Source organism: Euprymna scolopes, chromosome 15, assembly GCF_053919585.1.
Source record: "Euprymna scolopes isolate OS-2025 chromosome 15, ASM5391958v1, whole genome shotgun sequence".
Classification (NCBI taxonomy): Eukaryota; Metazoa; Mollusca; class Cephalopoda; order Sepiida; family Sepiolidae; genus Euprymna; species Euprymna scolopes.
The window spans coordinates 67,472,418-67,499,552 of NC_136496.1; the positions used below are offsets into that span (position 1 = coordinate 67,472,418).

A 27,135-nucleotide genomic window follows, 5' to 3' on the forward strand; every position below is an offset into this window, starting at 1 on the left:
TTTATGATCGTGAACTGATTCGTATTTAAATGACGCATTATTTTCTCTCTTTGAACTGCTTATTTTCTTCTATTTTCTTTTTTTTTTTTTTTGCATATGAACTTTTGTTTTACATTTCATTCATTTAATTTCTAGTTTTTCTTCTTTTTTTTGTCTTTTTTATCTTCGAAGAGAGAATTCCAGTCAAGCAAAAGTCAATTGCGAAACTGTGTGAGGATATTTCAATTCATTCCTTGAAATACAAGAGACAACCAATAAAAGCAATATTTTTTAAATAGCTTTTTTTCTTTTCTTTAAAAAAAAGAAAGAAAAATCATGAATCCAATTCCATTTCAAATAAAATCGCCTAAAAATATTTCGGTCACATTTTAGAACCTGCCATTTCCATGAAATTCTAATCGAAAACTGAAACAAAACATTTTCTTCCAAATTTTCACATTTGTCGTTTAAACAACAACTAGTATCGGCTAGTATAAAGAATACAAATGAAAAAATGCTTTTATACAGAGTAAATTTAAGTCTTTGCTTTAAAATAATATCATTATGAAACAAGAATACAAGACTGCATGGCTCCGCCAGACAACGTAAAGATGGACCAATCTTTTCTGAGCATTGCTTTTCCATATTTTATTACGTATTCCTGAAGTTATATCATGAAAAACGTTGATAACGCATCAAAATTCATTTAATTTGATCCAGCTGAAATTTTTCATGTTAGTTACTGATACCAAAAGTTTAAGTTCGTTAACTTTTTTTTCATTTTTTGAAAACTGTTTCGGAAATTTCCGGAACTAACTTCACCCGGCGCTTGCAGGTATAGTATTCGTGTATTGCTTTTTACTGCTTTGGCAATTTCCGGGACTAACCTCATTCAGGTATGGTTTAATCACTAACGTGTTTCCTTTTCGTAAAATGTTTCGGCAATTTAAGGGATTCTGCTGTAGTATTTGTGTAATCTTTTTTTTATTTTTTAACATTTCTTTATCAAAAAATGAACATTTGAGTTACATAAGTAAAGTAAACATAACTGGAGATATGTATTTATCTCACACTGTGATACAGGCGTCTGAAAGTGAGAATGAAAAGTCGTCACCCTCGAGGGGTGGAGCACTCTGACCCTTTAAAAGATACCTAGGTAGTCCCGTCGGCATTCTCTTGTAGAGATGCCGCGGGCGATTAGCAATAAACTAACCCTTTCTCTAAGAAAGAAGGCATAACCGATATGTGACTTTCCCTTTGACCTAGATATTCCCAAAATAAAACCGGTTCTAAATTAGACCATAGCCTATATTTTGACCAAGTTTGGTGACAATTAGTTAAGCGATGTGAAAGCAAGGCTGTAAACAAACAAACAAACAAACAAATACGACCAAAAACATAACTTTTGCGTGGATGGAGGTAATCAAAAAATAAGTTGGTTACTTTCAAAGATGAATAAAACATTTTCTAGTCATCATCATCATCATCACCACCACCACCACCACCACCACCACCGTATGAATCATCATCATCACCATCATATAGTATTATAGCCCTAACACCCTCTCCTCCGAGGGCCGGGCCGCATCCGTCGCTATCCTGGTTCACTGGAGCATACTTGTGATGTACTTCTGTCCGTGTTCATCGCTCCCAGCTCACAGGACCATAGATGCAACCCAGCAGGGCTACATTCTTACTTGTCTAGTGGTGGACCCCTCAAGGGTGACCAGACTCTCACTGGTCGCTGGAAAATATCCTTCTGCTGCTCAGGGCACGCGAAATGTGCATGACCCTAAGTCCGTGTGGCAACATTGTCGATTTCGGTCGTCACTCTAGCTTCGTGCTAGATCCAGTCTGTCTCCTTCATCATCTGGCGTCAGGGCATACCTGAAATAAACTGCATCTTCATTCAGGCTGGCAAATCGAGAAACAAGGAAAAACTCTGGGACATTTTTATATAACGAAACAAAATAATTATTCATAAATCGTTTTACACTGGTTTATAGTCGAGTTCTTTGATCCAAGCTTCATGATGCAGGTTGCATAACTTTTTGTTCCTCTAATCAATTTCCCAGCTAAGAACAAGAGCTTTTCAACTTAGCTCTTATGAGGGTTTCGCCCCCCCCCCCTCAGGCGGGGTGAGAGCGATGTGGACGCCTCAATGCCAGCTAGTAAAAAGGCTTCTAACTCTAAAAAAAATCAATCGTTTTTATCAAATCAGTAATTCCTCCTTCCCCCTTTTTGGAGTTATTCTTTCTTTTTCTTCCCTTTCTCTCTTTCTCTTCGTTCCCTATTAATTTACTCCCCTTCTCTCTTTCTTTTGTCCCGAACCTTCTCCCTCATTAATGACCATATCTCTCCCTAGGTTCAATTTATTTATTTATCTGTCCAACTAACTTATCATGTAATTATGAGTTATTAGTCACCCCAACTGTCTTCCATATTGCTCAACAGAAATTTTAAAAACAACCTTTCCGTTGTTGATAGATGTGTAACAGTCGGGATATAGGAACAATTCTCGTTTGGGTTTCTCTTAAAAACCCCACCCCGGCACTGATAACTATTTATTTCCCATTGAAATATTTTATTCCTTCTCTGGGGGACAGGAATCTCATAAACATCTGTTTTTCCTTGACCAAGTGTCAGCATGGCCCCCCTGACCATACCTCATCCTCTCCCATCTTCTCTTCCTCTATTTGAAAAGCAAGATCATCTGGTGTCGCCAGGGATCTCGTCATAGTATAACTCCGATGATTCTATTGTTGGCATTGATTTCCCCGATATTTTTCTAGTCAGAACTCTTTCTAGAAAAACCTCAGGTACTTACGGTCGCGACTACGTGAAGGTTGCCAACAAACTGAGTGAAAGCGATTTTGTGGAACGAACCGGATTTGAACTTGCAACACCCATGTTAACCACTGAACACCGTCATCCCCATTTTCTAATAAATTCACATCGTTCGGCCTCCACAGCAAGAATGACAAACTTTCCAACAGCTAAACACCAATTCTCTTCTCAAACGGCAAGTTTGTAATGTTTGGTCAAAATATGTTAATGCCTTAGAATTCACCGAAAATAATTCGTAGAAATGTGTCGGTATTTCGACGGGCCGGCTGTTAGGAATTAGAAAGCGAGAAAACAGGAAATGATTTTGAATAATGATCAGTCATATCATCATCATCATCATCATCATCAGTCTTTTACGACTATTTCCGTGTACGGTTTGATGTAGAGAAAATGTATATTATGAACAGATTTAAAAATTAAAATGCCATCAAAATGCAAAGGGCGGCAAAAATAGTGTGCAACATTGGGCACATCTATCTATTCTTATACCAAAGTCAAGTTAATCAACGTTTATTTACCTAAGGCTTTTTTCCTATATACGTTTTAATCACACAAAATATATATTCAAATATGCATTAGTTCTGGTACTGAGTAATAGTTTTTACTTCTATTTTGATTGCTCTTATTAGTTGTAATTTGTAACCAACTGAACAATTCACTAATTTTTTGTCTTAAATATATACCTATTTCTCTCGAACTGTCTTCACTTATTTCTCTCGATTCACTATTTCTCTGAAACCCCAATCACTTATATTATTAATGTCTCTGTAAGCATTTAGAGAAACAGTGACTCTTTTTTTACTGCGTTGCCAATCAATTTACAGTATATGTGCAAACATGTACGTAAATTAGATGACAAAATAATTAGTATCTTTTTTTGTTACTTCTATATTATCTTTTATTTTAGTTATGCAAAAAAAGACGTTTTAACATATATATATATATATATATAATGCATACAAGTTTATAAATTTGGTACTTATGGCAACAAAAATTCCGATCTAGGGGAGATAACCAGCATAAATATAGCAAAAATAAGCATATTTTGCAAGGTATAATTTGGGACGCTAAATAATCAGTGAAACGCATGTTCAATGAAAAAAAAAATGATTACACGAATACTATAGCCGAGTCCCGGAAATTTCCGAAGCAGTTTACGAAAAAGAAAACAAGTTAATTAAATAACTGATAATAAAACAATGAAAGATTATTAAATGAAAAAATAAAATGATTACACGAATACTATAGCAGAGTCCCGGAAATTGCTGCAACAGTTTACGTAAAGGAAACAAGTTAGCAATCAAACTATACTTGGATAAGGTTAGTCCCGGAAATTGCCAAAGCAGTAAAAAAAAAAATACACGAATACTATACCTGCAAGCGCCGGGTGAAGTTAGTTCCGCGAAACAGTTTTCAAAAAGAAATTAATGAACTTAAAATAAAACAAAGTAACAAAATAAACTTATTAATTAACGTATTACACAAAGCAAAAGTAAACAACCTGTTACAATGAAACGATGTTAATTAACAACAAAAATTATATAAACTTGTTAATTAACGAAAATAAAAAAATCATATCACATATTGCTCCCTGATGGCAATAATTAGACGGAGGAATACTTCTCCCTTTTTTCCTTTTCCGCCAAAGAAACCCCATGAGATGAATATGGAACATCTCCGTTCTCGTCCCCAACAATTTTCGGATGTGACTTTTGGCATGAGACCAAAAACCATCATTTAAAAATAAGGAATTTGCTTTTCTTTACTTTCCATGCTTCTGTTCAGTCTCAAAAGACAAAGGATACCCCCTGTATGAGCAGCTACTCGTTTAATTGTGTGGAAAGGATTGCGCTGTCCTCAACCACACCTCTCCTTAATCGACACTGTTTGAGTCCATTGGCAAAGAGAATTCCAGGACGACTGGAAACAATGTCGAGATAAGTGGAGAGCACACACAGCACCTGGAAGTCCTAAATGGTCACCCATCTGGTACTGGCCAGGCTTAATGTTGCTTATTTATTTTAGTTAATCGTAAAAAGCTAATGAACCCATCCAGCAAGTGTTTTTTTTTTATCATATATTGTAGTACAAATGAAGTTTGTGATTTAACTTTGATATTAGTCAGAAATTGACAGTTTAAATAATACCCATTACCATCTGTCTGTGAGTTTACTTTAGTCAACATTCTAGGAGTTTCACATATTAAACAAGGGCTATAATTTCCTATCAATCCAATAAAAGCTGCAATGTGAATCTCATCTGTTATTTTGAGTAAAATTAAACTATTAGGTTGGTGCAAAAACAATGTTGTTTTTATGAGATATATATGCGTAAAAAAACGACATTATTTTTGCACCAACCTAATAAATATCGAATTTAAATCATTAACTTCTAGTGGAGTGAAGACATAGTCCACTATACGTTCTTTAGAAAGTCGGGGACGTCCTAAATTTGATATGTTATCTTTCTAAGAAATCTTAGTAATGTTTCTGTAGCCGAAAGTGATAAAATATTAAATTCTAATAGCTAATGAAAAAGTTGTTTATCTTTTGTATAGTCAACAATCAAGAAGTTGTCGTCCACTTATCCAGTGAAAAATGCTTACTTTATTTAAGAAAAAAAAAAAACGAAGACTTTATCTTGTGGAGAATCTTTGAACGTTTTCTTTTTTTTTTTTTTTTTTTTAAGTTTTTTATACATTTGTATATTTTAAGATTTTATGCATAATTTGTATTATTTATTTTTATTTATTTATTTTTTTTTTTAAATAAAAGTTTTGACAATACGCGTACTTATATAGAGAAAGGATCGTGCAAGTTATTTTATTATTATTAAATTCAATTTTTACGGTATCTTTTGTTTATTAAATTGCTAGGTGAAACTACAGAATAGTTAAAGAAAAAATAAAATAAAAACACACCCCTTCTCCATGTTAAAAATGGATTTCGAAATAACGTTATTTTAACACGGTCCTTTCTCTGCAAGACTACTATTTTTTTTATCACAATTTCTCTTATTCCTTTTTTGTTTGCCTGAATAATTGTGATTAATTTCCCCTTTTCTTGATATAATAGTAACGCGGTTAAAGATTCCGTGTTTCACATGTCCAGATAAACAAGTGAATTATAATGCTTGATGTAAACTTTAATCATAGCCAGAAAATGACAGTTTACATACTTAATCTCCTTCAAATGGTGAAGTAAACACGTTTTCCCTCCGTATAATTATTGCCATCAGGGAGCAATATGTGATATAATTTTTCATTTCCGTTAATTTATATAATTTTTGTTGTTGATTAACATCGTTTCATTGAAACAGGTTGTTTATTTTTGTTTTGTGTACGTTAATTAATAAGTGTCCCAAATTATACCTTGGAAAATATGCTTATTTGTGCTATGTTTATGCTGGTTATTTCCCTTAGATCAGAGTTTTTGTTGTCATAAGCGCCATGAATTTTCGAATAAAATGGAATAAATAGTGATAGTGAGTCAATGAATGCCATGAATAATATCTAATTATATGGATATAATAAGTTTATAGAAAATTATAATCACTAAAGTGGGTGAAAAAATGTGTAACGTATTACTTCGTACTGAATGAGTTGGGAGATTTTAAAAGCAAGGTAAATCCTAATTTCTGATTTGTTAGAATTTTTATACGATAATTTTCGGAAAACCTTTTCTTTCCTCAAGACTTAAATGAAGTGTGAATAAAGTTTTTGAAAATGCTGAACTCTCTTTATATATAAATAATATATATAATATAATGATTGCTACATCTTGACAGAAGATTATCATCTTTTCAGATTGATGTGGAGGGTTAATGTGTACGTAGATGGCTCTTCAAACCTTCTACGCTCTTGCAAAATCGTTCAACGGTGACAGGGGGACTTGCTAGTATTTGGTGTTCTTTGTGGTGGGACTTCATTATGCACCTTTTGAAAGCCTTATCAAAATGCTTGCTGAATTAGACGAAACTGGAGATATTACAGCAATACTTGTGTGGTCTGGGAAATAGCACAGCTTCATACAGTGATTGGTCATGCCTAACATTGTGCGACCTCACATGGTTTTCTAAACAGGCTTTAGAGAGAAGAAATCTGCCACATATTGTGCAGTTCAGTTCTTGTTGCAATTCGGCATATATAATGACTTTGTCTGTGTGTGTGTGTAGAATGGTTGCCATCAAACTATTATCAATTTTTGGTTTTGAAACGATATATTGGGGATTCGAATCTGTAAAACAAATTCCGTTTGATTTTTAGCCGGTCAAAATAGCTGCTAATGCGGTCATAATTGGAACTTGGCAGGCATAAGTCAACTTAAAGTACTCTATGCATACACAAACATACATTTATACGTAAAACTGCGTTAATTTTTTAAGTTTTGATATCCATTTATCCTTAGGTCGTATGGTAGCGAATACTGCTGGAGAATTAAATGTTTTGGTTTCGATTCGAGCTGATGGTACCCAAGGATTATTTTTTACTTTTGAAACAACTAATATATGTTAGGTACAATAAATTTACTCTATAATAATAATAAATACGAAATCTACATAAATTAAAACATCATATTTAAGCATATTTAATGACCGGACAATGTGGGTGGCATACTAGTGTGTGTGTGTATATATATATATATATATATATATATATATATATCTCAATTAATCATCGATACCAATGGTTTCAGGATTTATAGTAAACCTTGTCCATCAATTCCATCCATCAGTAAATGTCCTAATCAAGGATATTGGAAGTCAAGAAAGATCATGATTTAAAAATAAAACCGGATTTGTCGTTTTCTTTTCTTACTATTTTTTATTTATTTTAATCGCTCTAATTCTCGTTAGGGGTTTGTGTTCCTTGATAGAAGCGTTGATTGAGTTTGAGTATTAGATGTTTATTTTGTAATAATGCGTTATTTTGGCCTCAAACGTATCTAATACGTATTTTATTTTACTCTAGTTCTATTTGAACTTATTTAATCATAATTTACTCTTTATTGACATAAATAGATATGATACATTATTATAAAACTTAAACTAAAATAACGACAAATGATGATTATGCTAAAAAGTGGCAAAAAAACTCTGCCAAAATGGGGGGAAAAAAGGATTTCGAATTCCTTTAAAATAAAAATGATTTTCAATTTGAATAGAAAAGAACTTCAATCAATTTTAAGTCAGAAAATAAAATGAAAATTTGTTTTTACAAAATTGTCTCTTTTACTCGGGTTTGAATACGCTTCCATCCAATGTAGAGTTGCAATAGGACATAAAATCTGATTATTTTTTTGTAGAATCCCTTTTTTACACTGCTCCTGCGTCATTTTTTTTTTTTTTTTTTTTTTGATTGGAATTGATAGAAAATTAGAAATCCCAGTATTTTTTAGGACACAAATTTTCCATTCCTTTTGTTCCTAACTAAAAATGATTTCCCGTTGCACAACACAGAAAATATCGCCATTTTTTTTTTTTTTTTTTTTTGTATTCATTTCGTCCATCTGTAAATGTTTCTCTTTATAAAAAAATTAGTGAGGGGACGATTTCAATATTTTTCCCGATTCCGACACAATTATCGATTCTGATTCTTGGGAGGGTCGGATTAGTGCAAAACCTATGAAATATGTACATATATTTTCCAAAACGTACAAATACACTTGTGGGAGTGATAGATAGTTTAGTTTTATTGCTAGTTTAAAATCAACAAATATTTATCATTTCATCATTAATATGAGCCATGGAAAATTATTTTTTAAATAAAACAATAAAAAAGGGATCATTCTTAATATAGGCATGAATTTTCCCGATTCCTATACTCCAAAAATTTCCGATTTGTTTTTTTTTGTTTTTTTCCGATTCCCAATTTTGATTCCAATTAATCGTCCCAACAGTAATAAAAACAGAAACCAATATATATATATATATATATATATATATATATATATATATATATATATATATATATATAATTTAAGAAGATAAAGAGTAAAGTTACATAGGAACTTTATTACATTGTCCAGTCAATAAGGGTTAGAGTAAAAGGAATACGGGAGAAACCTCTTCAGGCCATGACATTTCGAAGCTAAATGCTTCTCGTCAGAAGGAGAAAAAAGTCTGCATTATACAAATGTAAAGTTAAAAAGAAAACCTCAACTTATATATGGGAATTGATAGCAAGTTAAAATAACGCTCGTTCACACGATTTCAAGAATTCCAAACTAATAGCAAACATTGTAAAATAATGAATTGACAAAAAAATATTTTTCTATATTAATTCTAATGAAGTATCCAAGAGCATTTGAACTGTAAATTATAACAACAAATAAGTTGAGAGATGATAACTAGTTCACGTGCAAACATTGTGAGAAATGCAAACAGGTGAGATGTGAAGAATGTATATCTGAATGGTGACACTATTTAGAAGTTTTGTTACATTGGAAATTTTATGGCAACATAAAGATGAGCTAATGTTGGTGTGAAAGCAAAAGTTATGAGTGGCTGTAGTAAGTTCAGGAAAATTCTGTCATTACTAGGACAACAGCATATTCTTTTCATTGTTTTGACCCTCGAGTGTGTATCCGTTGATATCTTATGTTTTTATATAGAGTGATATGAATCTCTGTTGATTAATTGTGTGTAACTGTGTCGGATATAAACTCGAGAGTCAAAACAATTTAAAGAATATTCTGTTGTCACAGCCCTGGTCATTACTAATCAGCAGAGGATTACAACTATTGATCAAGGGAGGAGTTTATCCGGCGTGTATAAACAGTTTGATGTATAGAAGTGATATCTGGCCAGTGAGAGTTGAGGATATGTTAGATGGAGCGAAATGATATGAGAATATGATGGATGTGTTATATTAGCCTTAAAGATAGACTTAGATTTGATGACTCTAGAAGATTATATCTGAATAGTATAAAATTTGTGAAGAACAGGAAACTGGGGGAGTAGGGTTTTACGGGAAGAGGAATTGATACCACAGATTGGTCGACACAAACGGGATCCGAGGCAACAAAAAGACAGTGTGCATCGCTTATTGTTACTGTAAGGATATTTTGGATTTTCTCTCTGCTAGCGTTTGTCTTCAATGCTATTATGTTAGTATTAGTTTATTATTGTTAGTATGAATGTACATTTTGAGGCAGACATTTTTTTAAGGGAGTAAATATTATTCTTATACTTGGTGAAAGGGTTAATGAACTCAAAATAGTTGAGAACCATTGATGTAGATTCTTGTTTTGGATCTCTCTTTATAGACCTGTAATCGTGTGCGTGTGTTGGCCGGGAGAGGGGGGGGGGATGCTTGGCGCACATTAGAGGGCAAGACGCATTTTACCCGTGTGTGTGTGTGCATATTTGTCTGAGTAATGAGAAATTTTTATGATAAAACTACTTTTATCTACCCGGCGTTGTCCAGGATACAGTGAAATAATTTTAGTTTTAAATATTTGTTTGCACATAAGATAAATAACGCCTATTATATCTTTCAATTTAAAATATGAGTTATCCTCCTTCTTGGTTTTATTTTTAGGTGATTATTTTAAAATGTTTCATATTAACAATCATTTGGGCCAGATTAATGTATTTTTAGTTTACTGTAGTCAAATATTATATTGCCAACAATATGGCTCAACAATAACAAATGAAAATTGGCTAGTTAGAAACAACGTTTTATTTGTCATCTAAAATGCAACTTAGGTCTGACTTTGAAAGTCCGACAAGATAACTTAGTATGTTGGATAAGTAACAACATTTATTTGTAGTGATATTTTTCAAAATAAATTCTCAATCTTGCTCCCGCCCATTTGCGACTTCTTATTTATCCCAACACCCACACCAATATTTCGTTTATAAAACTACTTCAGTTCCAACGGCTCATAGTGTTTAAAAATAAAGATTTTCTTCCAGACGAAAATAGCCGCATCTTGTCAAAATAGCTTGCGTTTTATATCTCACAACTTTTCTCGCACTATCAAAAAAAAAAAAAGAAAAAAGTTTTTTGTTCCAAACGAATGCGTCACGATTATCTCCCTTTAAAATAGAAACCATTACTGTTCTTCTTTCTTTTGATGTTGTTGTTTTGTTTTTCATCATTCTATTTTCTATATTCTCCAAGATATCCAAATATTTTGATTGCTTTAATCGCTATTGCATTTCTGCGCACACGCTTTAAAAAAAAAAAAAATTAGCATCACTTTAAAATTCGCTTCTTGTTGCTTTAATGCCTTGACTTGATCTTTTCATGAAAATTGAAGCATGTAGTCATATAACAATTTCACACTTCTTGACACAGTCCTTTGCATGATCTGTGAGATCTTTCGAGTTGCACTGGTTTAGCAGTAAAGGGTGAATATCATCATATTTTCCTCATCTCTGCATCTGCAGATGGTTGGATCGGTTTTCTAACTCCATTTGGCTTTACCAGCTTTTGATCGCCTCATTCTTGTTCTCAGGCGGTTGAGTATCCTTCATTGAACCCAGGCTGATTTTTTAAGCCATAGTGATTTTTTTTTTTTTTTTTTTTTTGTCAGAAAGAGAAGCATTCTCTATACCTCTAGTCAACAACTGCAGTCTGGTCTATTCCTGAGATGTTGTGAGAGGTTCGATATGACTGAGAGAACTTCTGATCTCGAGTCATTGATCTGTTGGTTCACGATGACATCCATCACCGATAGCTTTTGTTATCTCTATTCGCTTCACATCTGCACGCGATCGCTTCCATAAACTGTTTTCCCTTATCAATTTTTTTTTAATAATCTAGGCCCCTCTGTTCGTTTGTCTATTCATCTGTTGTGCATTTTTATAATGTATCGATTCGATCTATTCAGTGATGAAGATGCTATTATATATATATTTTATATATAATTTTTTTTTTTAATTGTGTATGTAGTTAGCCATGAAATAATTTCTTTAACTTTTCAGCTATTCAACAGGAGAAACACTTGTAAGTTTAGCGGCCATCTTGAAATCTCTTTCAGGAAGCTTTTTTTTTTTTTTTTTTTCTTTGCATGATTAGATAGAATTGTTGTTTGAATTTTCTCTCTTTCTTTTTAAATTAATTGTTATAATTAGAAAGCGTTTTCGTGAAAATTATTTTGAATGATTGCAATTTGTTTTAAAGTTTCATGCTTTTCTTTGAATCATGCATCAAACGGTCAAAATCACCTTTTCCTCTTGGAAAGTGAAAATGTTTTTTTTTTAACACAGACAAGATGAATATTGTTTTTGTTTATTTAGGGTGAAATAATGACAATATAAGTTCATTTTAAATCAATTAGCGCAACATGCACATCCACACATACATATATGAATTAAAAATGGAAAAAGAAGACCGAAATGCTCGACGTTTCGGCCACCTGTTTCAAGAATGAATAGCTAAAATTGACCATTTTTAGCTATTCACTAGTCGAAACGTTGAGCATTTTAGTATTATTTCTCCATTTTTAATTCACATCGTCGGATTTATATTCTTTTATTATCTCATATATATATATATATATATATATATATATATATATATATATATGGTATCTTTTTAGAGGCGGCGTAACTTCTTATTTTCTTTTACTTCATATTTGGCAATCATCGATTATTTTGAGTTCAACTTGGTTTGATAAATTCATCATGTGGTTTCAACAAGATAGCCATATGCCACACAGCGCACAATATGATTAATTTACTGAGAGAAACATTTGATGAATGAATAATTTAACGAAATGGACCTGTCAAATGGACATCTCGTTCGTGCAATTTAACCCTATTAGATGATTTTCTTTGGGGATATTTAACGTCCCATGTCTACGTTGATAAACTAGACACAATAAACTATTTAGAGGACGACATTCGACACGTTATACTAGAATACAGCCTAATTTATTGTGTGGAGTTGTTAAAATTGAACCTCTAGATTACGCCATATATGCGACAGCTATGTACTGGAAATTCTATTTAAATTATAAATGCCAAAATTTAATCTTTGGAATAAACCACGTTTGTATAATAAAAATATTTTTCTATGATTTATTTAAATTTAAATTTTCTGTGATTTCTCGCCTCTAAAAAAAAAAAAAAAAAAAAAAAGCATCCTTTATATATTTTCACCGGCTATGGGCAAATAGCTCCACTGCCTTGTGGATGCCTTGACAAAAAGTTGGTTTGGAGTCTTGATAGGTGCATGGTGAAGCACTGCAACACCTTTCTGGCAATTCTTGCAGCTGCACTGGCCCCAACCGTATTGGCTTGCCTTTCCGTCGGATTTTGTCCGCAACGCCGAGAGGAGGGATCCTGGTAACTGTGCAAATCTAGGTCTTTTTCTCACCCACCCAAGCCTGTATCTGGAGAGGCAACTCCAGCTTCGAACTGTACAGCCACAGCAGATGCTGCAGTGCACCAGACTAGATGCAGAACGCCATTATCTCACGAGAGATGGTTAACATATATATATATATCTATAATATGAAGTGAAATTGTTTGTGTGTGTACATTTCCCTACCAAACTACTCTGTCATTTTCAGTCTACAAACTCAAGATTTGACATAAGGGGTATTGAGATTTGAGAAAATCTTTTTAATCGGTTTTTGGCCAAAAATTTGGCTGTCAAAGGTCAACGATTTTACCTTTGAAAACTCTACCAAACTCCTCCGCCAATTTTGGGTCTAAACACTTGAAATTTTAGATGTCGGTTACTTGGACATGGATCACACTTTTGAATTTGAGCCCAAAACAATAAATGTTAGGGCGTCAAAATTGGGCTCAAAGTTTTTTTTTTAATTTGACCTCTGGGGCCTCTACCAAATTACTCAGCCAATTGTTTGTCTAAACATTTGAAATTTTACATAAAGTGTATTCAGGCATAGGGCAACTTTTATAAAAGTGACCCCCCCCCCTGTAGAAAAGTGCCTAGTTGAAGGGGAAGATATTAATGTTTTTAGCCAATTTTTCGATATTTGTTGTGTGAAAGATCGAACTTTAAAACGATACTGATCCTGGTGAAATCCGTCGCCTCTATTGAAAGTTTAAGGCAGACATGCAAACAGAGACATACATACATACATTTATATATTGGTAACTAAAAATTTTTCGACCCAAACTGATGAAAAAGCTTGCCCTATCTTTAAATACCCTTTATGTAAAATTTCAAATATTTAGACCAGAAATTGTCTGAGTAATTTTGAAGAGATCGCAGAGGTCAATTTATTTTTAACTTTGACCCCTTAAAATTTATTGTTTTGGGCTCAAATCAAGTTATTAAGTTAGATCTGTGTCCAAGGAACCTATATCTAAAATTTCAAGTGCGTAGACCCAAAATTGTCGGAGGAGTTTGGTAGAGTTCTGAAAGGTCAAATCGTCGAACTTTGACCCCTTAATCGCCAAATTTCTGGCCAAAAACCGATCACATGGATTTTTCCAAATCTCACTACCCTGTATATCAAATTTCGAGCCTGTAAACTAAAAATTGACAGTTATTGCATAGGAAAATGTACACAGACACACGCACTCACACACACACACGTTCACTTATATATATATATATATATATATATATATATATATATACACACGCACAAAGGGTAACAAAGAAAAGGAAACTCTGTTTTTGTCAGGAAGCGCTTTATGATTTCTTGAACGTGACTGTGTTCTAGGATTGTTTCCTCTTTTTGTGTTGGACAGGTTGCCGGAGAAACCGAAAAAGGATTACCGTGATTCTGAGGTTTACAAATTGATTAATGAGAACGAGGCTTCAAAACGAGCCGAAGAAGCCCGGCGAGCCGAAGAAGCGGCCGATATGAAACTGAGCGGAAGCAACCCTTCGAAACAGTCTTTATCTTTCAAAGTTCTCCAGTGGATGACAGACACGGAGAAACCTGCGGAAGCCCAACAAGACACGCCTACAGGTAAACACACAAGCATGTACACACGCATATCCTTTCCGGTCTCTCTTTCTTTTTGTGTGGCCAATTAAATATAGTGTTCTCCTTTCGGTTTCAAGAGATGACGGATGCCTCTTGTAAGGGTTCTGCACAGAAAGTCTATAGTGAGGCAAGGGTTGCATAATCTCCAATTAAACCTCCCCTAAACCATCATTCTTTGAGTCCAATGGCAAGAAGTCCAGGAAAACTGGTGACAATGCCGGGATAAATAGAAAGCCCAGTGTTACTTTGTAGTTTTCCTTCTTTTGCATCACAAAAACTTCAGAGTCTAATTTATCTTACTATTTAATTCATAGCTTAAGGGATGATATATGCATTCATACCTTTCCTCACGAGTGTTAGTGAAAGTGATTTGGTAGCTGCGGCAGGACTTGAACCTAGCACACTGAACCCATAGTCCACGCCTATAACCATTACACCAAGTCATTTATATAAGTTATATGCCTTTAGATTCTTCAAAGTATAATATATATTTTTCTTAATTTTTATTACAGGTAGTAGTAGTAGTAGTAGTAGTAAAGTGAATAATGGCAGAAACTGGCGACCTTGGGGTGCCGTTAGCAACCTTTACGTAATCTCTCCTGTAAATGCCTTAGATTAATTAATTAATAATTAAATCAATTAGGTTTTAAGAACCCCTTAAAATAAGTCAAACAAAAGACGTTTACACCGGTTGCATTTGTAAACAAACAGATAATAAAACCGAGTTTGTTTTATCACTAGGGCTATAACATAAGAATATTCTTATCACTCTCGAGTATATATCTGACACAGTTAGACACAATTAATCGAAAACCACATCGCTCTATCTAAAAATCATATAAGGTATTAACTGATATATACTCGAGAGTCAAAATAATGAATAGTCTCTTGCCATAGCCCTATATATCACCACAAGGTTGGTTTTTAATATTGCATACACCCGAAAACGTCCCTTTTGTTTTGCTTGCTTTGTGGGGTCTTTAAAACCTAATTGATCCAAATACTTGATGTATTTATTTCTTTGCCGCATTTAATAAATATGACACAAGGGTGGGAAAGTGGGACTGAAAAGTCATCGCCTCCTAAAGAGAAGCACTCTTATCTACAAAAAAATTCTGGGCAGCTCTGTTAGCATTCCCTGGTAGGGGCGTCTCAGGTGGCTAACACTAAATTAACCCTCTTCTCAAAGAGAGAAGGCAACACCTGGGAGTGTAAACCTCCTAGAACTGCATAGGACCAGCAATACACCCCAGTCAACGGGTAGAAGGTCATAACAAGAATAGCCTAGACTCTATTGGTTTGTGGGCTGCAGCAACACAAAGAAAATCGGGCGCAATAACAGAATCAAGCTGATCAGATAAGTTATATTGTGTTGATTCATGCGAATCTACTTTGTTTCGTTACAAATTTACTCAAAAAAGTGTGTTTGCCTCACTTAACCCTTTCCTTCACCCCTTCCCATCAACCCCAGAAAAATTGCTAAATTCTTTTGCCTTGTTTTTTTTTTCTTTTCAAATGTTTTATCATAACGCATTTTCTTTTATGTTGAGAAATTAATTTTCAAATAATTTGTGCTGAAGAAAGCGACTGCATCGCAAATAAATTATTTTGCTGTTCTTTCTTTCCTCAGGTAAAGATTCGTACAGAATTTGATGTGAATTTCTGCATCCACTTGTGTTGTTTTTTTTATGTTACAGGCCAACCGGTTTCTTTCCATTTCTATTTGCATTACATCATTTACCATGACCAATTCACCATGTCTTTCTGCAGATCCAGTTTATAACAATGACACTTCTTTTATTTCTTTGTCTTCATTTTCTCTAGCCCTTTCTCTTCCTTCTCCTTTTTCATCTTTTTCTTCATCTTTTGCTTTTATTTTTTCTTTTCCTTCTTCATCTTACCTCTTTTCTTATTCTCTCTTATTCTTATTATTCTCGCCTTGCGTTTTCTTTTTCTTTTTTCTCTTTTTTCTCTTTTTTTTCTCTCTTTCTCTTTTTTCTTTTTCTTGTCTCTTTTGTTTTCTTTTTCGTTTTTTCTTTTTTCTTTTCATTTTTTTTTTTTTTTTTTTTAGAATTTCTGATTTCCTTTCTCTGTAAATTAAACATGCCTCACTAAAATGGTGAAATGGTTCCTGTTACATTTTGTTCTCTAAAGTTAAACTCTGTAACCATTATTTCTCCAGATGGAAATGTTATGCCAAAGGAAGCTGAACGACGCTCAGCTCCAGAACCCCCACCTAAGCCAGGTATAGATTACCAAGAAAACCGAAACAATTCCTCAGATCCTCCGTCATCAGTTTTCCTTAGATTTAGAACTTTTCTTTGTATTTTTTTTTTTTTGCAATAATATTATTTAATTCTTACCTCATAACAAATAACTAAATATTACATGAGATTTTTGTATAAACTGTAAACTCGTTTAGAAATGTGTAGAATGTTCACTTATTCAACATAAGAAAATCGATTAATGCAAATCCAATGCAGAATATATTTTTCATTTTAATGACATTAAATATTGGAGAAAAAAATTTTTTTTTTTATCTTAAGCTTTGACACATCTTTTTGGTTCCATTTTTGCCAATTCTTTTATCCGAAACAAATTCCAAAATAAACGAAAAGCTGTGTTTCTGAATTTGTTTGGATGAGGATTCATTATTCGTGTTATTTAGATTGTTCAAATTACTGTCTTCATCTTCAGTCTTCCCCGCACAGCATTTCAGCCGATGTCACCTCTGATCTTCTTCAGGTGCATCTTGTCAAACTCTGGAATCTGTATAGAATTTTGAGCAGAACCATTTATTTAATCCACGAGGTAGCATACTCTCGTTCCGTTAGCCATGATTGGGTAGAAGATCCAAGTAATTGTGTAATTGTATTTTGAGTGTCGTCCACACTGAGAACTGAACATTCAAAACTTGGGAATCTTTCTGTCGAACTCGGAAATAATACAAATGAAAATCTATTACGAAAATTTAAATAAATCTATCGTCTTAGATGCATCCATTAAATCTCTGTATTTAGAGTGAAGCCTGACAAAGCGATAACAATGCTATTTCAAACTTAAGCCTGGCAGACAGATGAACATATATTCTTATAAATATCCGTTGACGAATATACAACGTAATCCGAAAGTAACTCCCTATTCTAAAGTAACTATAATATATTTTTGAAGTATTATTTTTCCAATTAATGAATATGAGAAGAAAGTATATAACATGGACATTTATTTAAAATTCAATATGGGCACCACTATTTGCCGCCAGCTTTTCAAGTCGACCATGAACCGCATCAACTGATTTTACAAGGAACTCTTGCGGGATGGAACTAATAACTTCACGTATTCTCTCTTCAAGATTAAAAAAAAAGACAATTCATATAACAGATCTGAAAAGAAAACAAAAGATTTAATTATCACACATTAGGTAACATACATACAAAAATTAAAACATATATTACAGCATTTGAATAAATTATAGTTATTTTAGAATAGGAAGTTACTTTCGGATCATTATATAGTTTATACTGTAGCGTAATATAATGTAAGTATATTTTATACTGTAATCTAGCAGACTAAGCCTCTCGCATAGAAGCAAGGACACATCTTTTCATCTCATGTTGAATATTTCGAACATTCAATGCCAAACTAAACGAGTTTTCAGCTGAACTAATGGTTTACCATTTTTACCAATGCATTTTGAGTTTGGCTTTAGATCTTCTGAAACAACCGTTCTAAATAGTCAGCCATTTTGACCCTTTTTTTGCCCCTTTTTGCCCAAATTTGATACAAATGAAGTCAACCTTTCCCCGGTTTTTGTCATGTGATTTTTATTTATTGTATGGAATGACATTTTAGAAGAGTAGTCAGCTTGTTTTAATTTAAGACTTTCTTGAATGCTACCCTTTTGACCTTTTAGTATGTTGCATCATAAGTAATTTTTTTTTTCTTTTTTTTTTCTCCAAAGATTTATAATAGCATTTAAATCAAATTTTGGAATTAAATGTAAAATTTATGTTTTAGGATGCTTTTTTTTTCTTTTTTCTATTTTTTTTGATTTCGAAATTTAATTTAAATGCTGTTTGCTGTAATAGAATACCTTTAATCCCCTTTTTTTCCTAGGGGGCTTTCCAATGGATAACAATTCAGTAACATTGCACTGAACATTGATCTTTGCATCAGATCGTAGTAATTCCCCATGCAGGTCGTTCTCTCCCTTATTGTACTCTTTCTGACAATAAACCGTTCTTTCTTTACGTTATAATATCGCGTTGGATATTCATTTTCTACCTAAATTTCCAGCTTGTTAATTGTGCCCCTCTCAAAGGATACAAGAGTGTTGATGAAGATTTGAAGATTGCACTCTGTTGAGAGGACAAGATGGTCTGCTTGTGTGATAGACGATCCCGTCCTCATATGTATGGTGAATGTATTGGATGGTAGGATTGAAAAGCAAAAGGTCGCATAATGACTATAAAAACATACCGGTATATATCGGCGAAGGAATGCAATTTATTTACATAAATATACATGAAAAATATTAAGAAAAAGATAGAAAGAATAACAGTTTGTTAAGAATAAGAGTTCATTAATTGCGATTGATGATAGGCTGACGAGTTAGTCAGAACCGCTGTTGGTGGCATCGGCCACCAACAAGAGCGACTCTTCATTACATGTTGGCTGCTCAAGGGTCCAGCACGAAAGAGAGAGAAATATGAGAAACAGGAAGTCATGTGGCTAGGTCGCTCTTCTGAGTTAAAGGGCAACAATCGAGTTAGCCTGGGAATTTCCATTCCCACAACTCTCAAGCAGGTTCATGATACCGAGATACTTGTCAAAAGTCGGCTTTGAACAACTGCAGATATGCATGGAAGGCAACTCTACATAATTTTGCTTATGTTCTTGCCGTGAGATGTTCTAGACAATGCATAGCGTTTTGATGTACAAGATCGTGCAATAAGTAATGCCCCTGACCCATTTCCCATAGCAGTAGAGCAACGAAACTTGGCACAGTTATTAGTCTTTCTCTACATAGGAACCACCTACAGTTATGCATTTCTCCAATCGTTTGATGCAGCTCTGGAGACTGTTTTTGTAGAAGACCCCAGGTTGGTCCTCCAACCACGACGTGACTTCAGAAATCAAGGCTGCATCATCTGGGAAACGCTTTCCTTTCAAAAACAGCTTCATGGCTGGGAAGAGTTGAAAGTCAGAGGGTGCAAGGTCAGGAGAGTAGGGAGGATGGGGGAAGGATTTCATAACCACACGCCCGTGCTTCTGATCTGGCGACATGCGAGTTGTGGACTGGAGTGTTGTGCTGCAGGAGGAGGGTACCTTTGCTGATCTTGCCCTGCCTCTTGATTTTGATAGTTTCCCTTACTTTCCTCAAAAGTGAAGCATAATAGGCTCCTGTAATTGTGGTACTCTTTGCCAGGAAATCTGTCATCACTACACTGTCCTGGTCCCAGAAGACTGTGAGCATGACCTTACCAGCGGAGGGCTGCACCTTTGTCTTCTTTGGAGGTGGTGAGTCCAAATGCTTCCACTGCATTGACTGGGCTTTGGTCTCTGGATCATAGTGATAGACCCAGGTTTCATCCTGTGTAATCAGTCTTTTGAAAAACTTTGACTCATCTTCTTGGAACATCTCCAAATTCATCCTCGATCAATGCTCGACATTCAACAGGCTCCATTTTATATCTGACTCAGTTCAAACACCTGTAAAAGAGAAACCACAATTAGTTCAGAGCTGTAATTTGCCACATAACCCGTAGAGATATAAATTATTGCACATGCAAAATTTCAGCTAGATCAGACAACTGGAAGTGGGTCAAGGGCATTACTTATTGCACGCCCCTCGTATGATCCATCAAGCTTCTGAGATCGAACAACATTTAGTGTCCATGAGTTTGATCCTTAAAAAATACAGAATAGATTCAACTGATACCTTGAAAGTTTGAAGTTCTTTTTTCAATATATGAAATAACTGACCTTGTCTCTGTGTGTACGTGTGGAACGGTTTCTACCAAACTACTCTGTCAATTTTTGGTCTACAGATTTGAAACTTGATATATAGGAGATTCAGACCCAACAATGAACCTTTCTTGTTTTTGTGCGTTGGATATTCATTTTCTACCTAAATTACCAACTGCTTTGGTCTAAAAAAAATTTTTCTTAATTTTTCCCTTTAATTTTCCTCATTGTTCTGATGATATAATAAAATTATATATAACTATTATTCATCATCTTTCATTTTATATATTTTTATAACTTACTAACTAGCTCTACCTACGTAGTGAGCACTTTTGAAGTAAATACTTAAAGTTTACGCATAAATGTATACTTTCATATATCAATTTTATGTGAGTAAATTAAGTAGTTATATATATATAATTATTACTTAAAATTACAGCGATAAAGAAAATAATATTTATCTTAAAATATTGTGTATGTACGTGTATGTATTATTCTTGGTTTCGTAGTGTATGAAGACATCCAATATAGTGTTCGGTTATTTAATAAGAGTGTAATATTTCGTCCATTAATTTCTTTATATAGTTGATTATACAATAATCCAAATGACTTTTTTTATTATTAATTTTCATATTTTATTTTAGCTGGGGATGGGAAACCCTATGAGATGTCAGACATTAACTTGCTATCATATATTTTAACCAAAAGATCTTTTTAAGGTTCTGACCGTCCCTTTTAAGTGCAATTGTTTGAATCTCTCTTGCACTTGGATCATCGGGTATATTTTTGAAAAAAAAATTTTTTTTCATGAAATTGCTGCTATGATTACTAGAATGATAGAGATCTTATGATTCTATTTTTTTCTTATGTCATACATAAGACCTTGGTATTTCGTTATCCTTTCTCCTCTCAGTTCTGTTTAACCCAGTATCATTGGGGACAAAACCTCTACTAAGGTTGCTTCTTTCCCCTTCTTGTCCCATATCACTATGTCAGGTTTAATAGCTCCGTTTTCTAGGTATGTATCTGTAGGGATTACATAGTCGTAGTGGATGGTGTATGACTTATTTCCAACTGTTTTTTCTGGTAAACATGTTTCCAGAACTTGCTGCTGCATTCGATATTCAGCTTTTTACAGATCGTTCAATGGAGATATTTGCACACTCCATTGGGTCATGTCGTAAAGTAGCCGTCTTCCAGCAGAACCTTACAATGGATGTCAGCTGGCCCACACTTTCTACTTCTGTATGGCAGAATGTGCACTTGTTATCATTGCTGAGACCACTCATCTTAAAAGCATTGGTCATCAAGCCTTGATCTTGGCCAGCCATTATAATCCTCTCCTGACCATATTGGAACAATCCTCTTTTTAACTAGTCTTTCTTCATTATCTATATAGTCCTGGCTGAATTCATCAAGAAAATACTTGGCACACTGTTGGTTGGCCCATTTTTCCCCCAGTTTTTGCAGTGTATTTCTGGCGACTCTTTTTGGCTATTTCAGTCAGACTTGTTTCTGATTCTGTCTCAATTGTAAGACAGTCATGTCCAAACTGCTTGGCCAGTTCTGTGATGGAGGTTGTTCTGCTGGCTCTTGTTTTGTTATGTTTATGCACCATTTTGAAGTTTGAATTTTAGGAGCTCATCAGATATTGCCCAGTACTCATGATAGTGGCACAATGCTGATGGTCAATCTCTGAGAGGCCCATATCTCCTGCTCCTCTGGGCAGATACAACCTAGGCAGACACTGGTTTCTCTATGTTATTCTGTTTAGTGCCAACATTTTCCACGTTATAGTGCCCAGTCTGTTTATGTCCCTTTAATCCCAGTCGACAGTGCCAAAGCTGTATGTCATCACAGGCATGTCTACTTCGTTAATGAAAGTGATCTTGCTTTGGTTTGTAACAGTACTGTTTTACAGATTTTTTTTTTTAAACAGCATATATATTTACTGCCAATTTTTTCTCATCTTGGTATGCTGAATTGAGTCGTTCTCTTCTATGCCAAGGTATTTGTATTTTTCTTGCTCATCTAGGTCCTTGATATCAGTATTTTTTATAGTATGTTTTCTGTTTGGACCGTCTTCCCAGCTTTGATGGAGCACTTGGTACATTTGTCCAAATCAAATTTCCTTTCAATATCTCTGGAGAACTTATGTACGACCTGCAAGAATAAACTTAAGTCAGCATCTGAGCTGGCATACAGTTTGAGACCATCTATGAAGTTTACTCTTTTGACTTATTGGCGGCCCTGGCTTAAATTGTAGGTATTATGGCTTTTATTTAGTAGTTTGCTGAACGCATATGTGTGTGAGCGCACGTGTGTATATGTATTGCTCTTGGTTTCATTGTGTATGAAGAAATCTAATAGAATGCTTGATTATTAAGGGTGTAATATTTCGCCTATTTATTACTTCTTCTTTTTTTTTTAATTTTCTTATTTTGTTCTAACTGAGGGGCATTCGTCTATCTCGGACATTCCAACCGAGAGGACTTTTTAAAATTCTAACCGGCCCTTTAAGTGCAATTGTTTGAATCTCTCTTGCATTTGGTTCACCGGGTATATTTCCAGGTAACTTTTTTATTTTCATGAGTCCAGTTGATTCTATAATTAATGGAATAATGGAGATCTTTCTAATATTCCAGTTTCTTTTTTTGTACCTTTCGTTATCTTTTCCCCATCTCAGCTCTGTTTAACTCAGCGTCATTGGGGACACTAACTTCTACTAAGATTGCTTCTTTTTTCAACAATTTCACAGATAAAGTGAAATTTAAACTGATGCCTAAAACTAAAAGATAATGATCCAGTCGTTGGTCGATGTTATTTTGTCTATGGTTGTCCATAATTTAACTTGTATAGCATTTGATGTGTCGCAATTCTGCATGGGTCTTGATTGGCCATCTTTTACGAAAATCAGGCTCGTTCTTCAAACCGTATTTCATATCAGATGAAAGCTGAGATTATCAACACATATGATGTACTTCCGGTAGGGTTATGTGCTCTAGAATTATACTGCAAAAATGTTTTGTTTTTTCAAAAATATTTGGAAGCAATTATTTCCTTTTGATCTTCATATTTATCAGTGTGATTTATTATTTTCTAGCTTGTTTATAAAACATGCATTTTATTCTTTTAAGAAAGGAGGTGAGTTTGTGTGGGTTTGTAGAATCATTTGTTTTCCAAATTAGTAAATGTTCCTTTTTGTTTACATTTTTTAACCCCTTTTGACTGCCAACAAACTTCCATTATCGACTACAATTTTACCATTTCTTCTCTTTTTTTTTTAATATTTTAAAGAATGGCAATTCTACCTTATAGTTAACAGAAAAGAGGTGAAAAATTACAACAGATAACTTTGGCTAAATGCAAGAAGATTTGATCTTCTATCGATCTTCATAGCTTTTCTGTTTTGGAACTTTTCTAGGTGTTTCTAATGCTAGAAATTGTATCATAGCCTCGCAGATTTGTGAAATCAACGTGGACAAGCACGGGAGGGGAGGCTGAATTGTTTGATATTATTGCAAAGTGTTTTAAAATAAAGAACTTAAAAATAGTTTAAAAAATATACCAATTGGTCGAAAATTAAGATTTCGATCGACTGCTGAGAGTTATTAGTTGTAGTTTTATTTAATTTTCGATTTTTTAGATAAACATATGGCATCGAGCAAAAAAGCTGCATCCGTCATGAACCCAGGCAGTGGAAACCTCTGAGGTTATGAAACAAATTCTGAAATTAAAGACATAATTTTAAAACAGTTGCAAAAATGAAAAGCTATGCAGGTCGAATAAAGATCACATTTTCTCACGTTTGATCATTTTTTTTTCTCATTTTCTGTTTTGTTAACTATAATGGCCTATTGCCGATGTTTTACACACAAAAAAAACAACAAAAATGATTTTTTTTTTTTACAGGTTTCTATTTCAATAAGTTTTTCTTTTGTTTTATTTTCATGTTTATGTTAATTTTATTCGATTTCACATTCTTTTGTAAAATATTTTTTTCTTGTTATAAAATTCGTTCACAACATCAAAATCTTATCCGTTCCAGAATTGCGTTTTATTAAAAATTCTCAGCCTTTTCCAAATTCCGTTCCTTTTAGAATTTAAACTCAAATAAAAAAAATGTGACCATTCACAAATGTCGTTCCTTTAAAAAATTTTGTTCATTTCAAAATCGAGTCTGTTAAAAAAATTTTGACCTTTCCCAAATGTCGTCCTTTTCAAAACCGCGTCTGTTTTCAGTTTTTCTCTTTCCTAAATTCTACAAATTAACTCACGTTCAAATATCCATTCAACCTTAAATGTTTTCATTATTATTTAAACACAACGTTTCAATCGATGTAGTCTCCAACTTCCTTCAGGTGCATTTGTTTGAACTTGGGAATCTATCTGGCGAATTCAGGAACACTGTACAGAATTTCGAACTGAACCCTTTGTTTCATCAACGAAAGTAGTTGGTTCTCATTTTTGTCACCCATGACCGCGTATAAGTATTAATTATTTCATTATTCTTAGTTATTATCTTCTGTAGTAAGGATTGAACCTACAACTTCAGAAGATTGAAGGTTCAGTCTTTACTCAAGGCGATAATAATTAAAATATTGCAATCAACACTTCCACCTATGACGTTGCCTTTTCCTCTAACATCAGATACAATCTTAATTCCGTTTGGGCATATGGCTATTATTCCTTACTGGTAACTACCACACTGGTTGATATGCCGTCTTCACACTTGTTGTTTTGCTGTCCCTATCCAACAGAGATAGACGCCAATCCAGCAGTTTGCTCTATTCGAATGACGTCACATATACAAAGGCAGTATAGTACTTTACACCTGCCTTGTCAAGTCCACCAGCAATCTCAATTTATGAGGCAACTTAATTAGTATTCTCCAGCGAAATTTTCCTCAGCCGTTTGGGCGGTCGGTATGCTTGACGGTATATGTATATCCAGCTGTGTCCTGGCATTCTCTATCAGCCTTATCAAGGACTGGTACGCTTGACATACCAGTCATATTACTGTTAGTAACTGAAAATATTCTTGTTCATGAATTTCATGGCTTTGGTTACGTTGTATACCTCCTCTCATGGAGCATGCACTTGGAAAATCAACCAATTTGATTGGCTTAGAGTTTTGTTGCATTCGCTACAGACATGCTTTCATTAACCATATGAGCTTCTTGGTTTCCTATAGATGATTGTAAAGAGGATGCTAAGGGCCTTTCCAACCATGAGTAACTCTGCCCTTTTCTGTTTCATCTGCAATAGATTTATCCCTTCCTCTCGCCACTCACTTTTGAACGTTCTTGTTTCCGGCTCTAATGAATACAATGATCAGAGTTAACCTCCTCTCTCCAAATATCTCCTTCCTGTTCATCTGCTGTCCAACCTCTGTTAATCTCCTGACCGTGTCTCTCAATTGGTTTAAGATCACTTTATAAGGTTGCAAATCGATTTCTAAAGTAGTCAACCACTTCGACCTAGTTACCATCACTTTGTTTCTCTTTTGTAACACATCTTTACTCTGGTAATCGCCATCAGCACCAGCCGCCATCTCTTCTCCCGTCTATATCTGTAATGAGATGAAGAGAAGAATCGGCCATAGGCGATCATCTCTGCTTCTTGTCTGTTGCATCCCTGTGCTTGTTACACTTTATACCACCTGAGTAAAAATCATGCTGTTGGCTCAGAATCAACCTATGATGATCGTTTCCTATGCGTCTCTACTGAGGCTTGTTGATATGTTATTGGCAGGAAGCAAATAATACAGGGTGGAACGATAAATTTGTCGCTCTAAGGAAAACAATACTACAATACAGTTTTATTTTAAAACTTTTATTGAAAATAATCAATTCATATAACTTGATTATGTAATAGAACTAACATCTATTCAATGTAGCTGCCTTCAGCCTCAATCACTGCCTTGATATGGGTCCGGAATTTTGACAAGAGCTCAGTGAATACTCGGTGGTTGACAGCGATTAGGCTGGCTTTGGTGTTGTGGGAGGTCATGTTGGTGATGCTATCAACGTATAACCAAACGAGTAGTCAAACGGGTTCAGGTCAGGGAAGGAAGGGGATTTCTTTGGACTTCTGAGCTGGTGCCGAGTTCTGCTACCACACCTAGGGTCTGCCAGCACCCACCTGATTGCACCAGGGGATCATGATACTCTTCAGCACATCCAGGTACACTTTCTTGTTGACTTTCAAGCTGACTTCGAAGATGAGAGGTGGCATGATGTGGCCCTCACTTGAAACCACACTGAAGACCACAACTGTGGCCGGAAACTTCATTGAGTTGTGCTCTCAAGCATTGAACCGTCTGGATTTGTATTTTGAGGGTGCTAGCAATGATCTTGTTTTAATAGAGTGCATGAGTTGTACAGTGGCGCATCTCCCATCTCGCTCGTTGAACATGTGGC

General features: G+C 34.4%; 1 protein-coding gene across 23 annotated transcripts in view; it reads left to right on the forward strand.

Annotated features, from left to right (window-relative positions):
• LOC145293860 (uncharacterized) overlaps positions 1-27,135 on the forward strand; it is a 337,198-nt gene that overhangs the window by 267,750 nt on the left and 42,313 nt on the right. For 8 of the 23 annotated variants that reach the window (XM_080140585.1, XM_080140580.1, XM_080140592.1 and 5 more), the window contains one exon: positions 14,506-14,729. In XM_080140585.1, coding sequence (XP_079996711.1) covers positions 14,506-14,729 — 224 coding nt within the window. Of the gene's footprint in view, positions 1-171; positions 211-14,505; positions 14,730-16,929; positions 16,993-27,135 lie in introns of all 23 variants that reach the window. The other 15 variants (XM_080140571.1, XM_080140581.1, XM_080140587.1 and 12 more) reach the window with 3 other exon arrangements.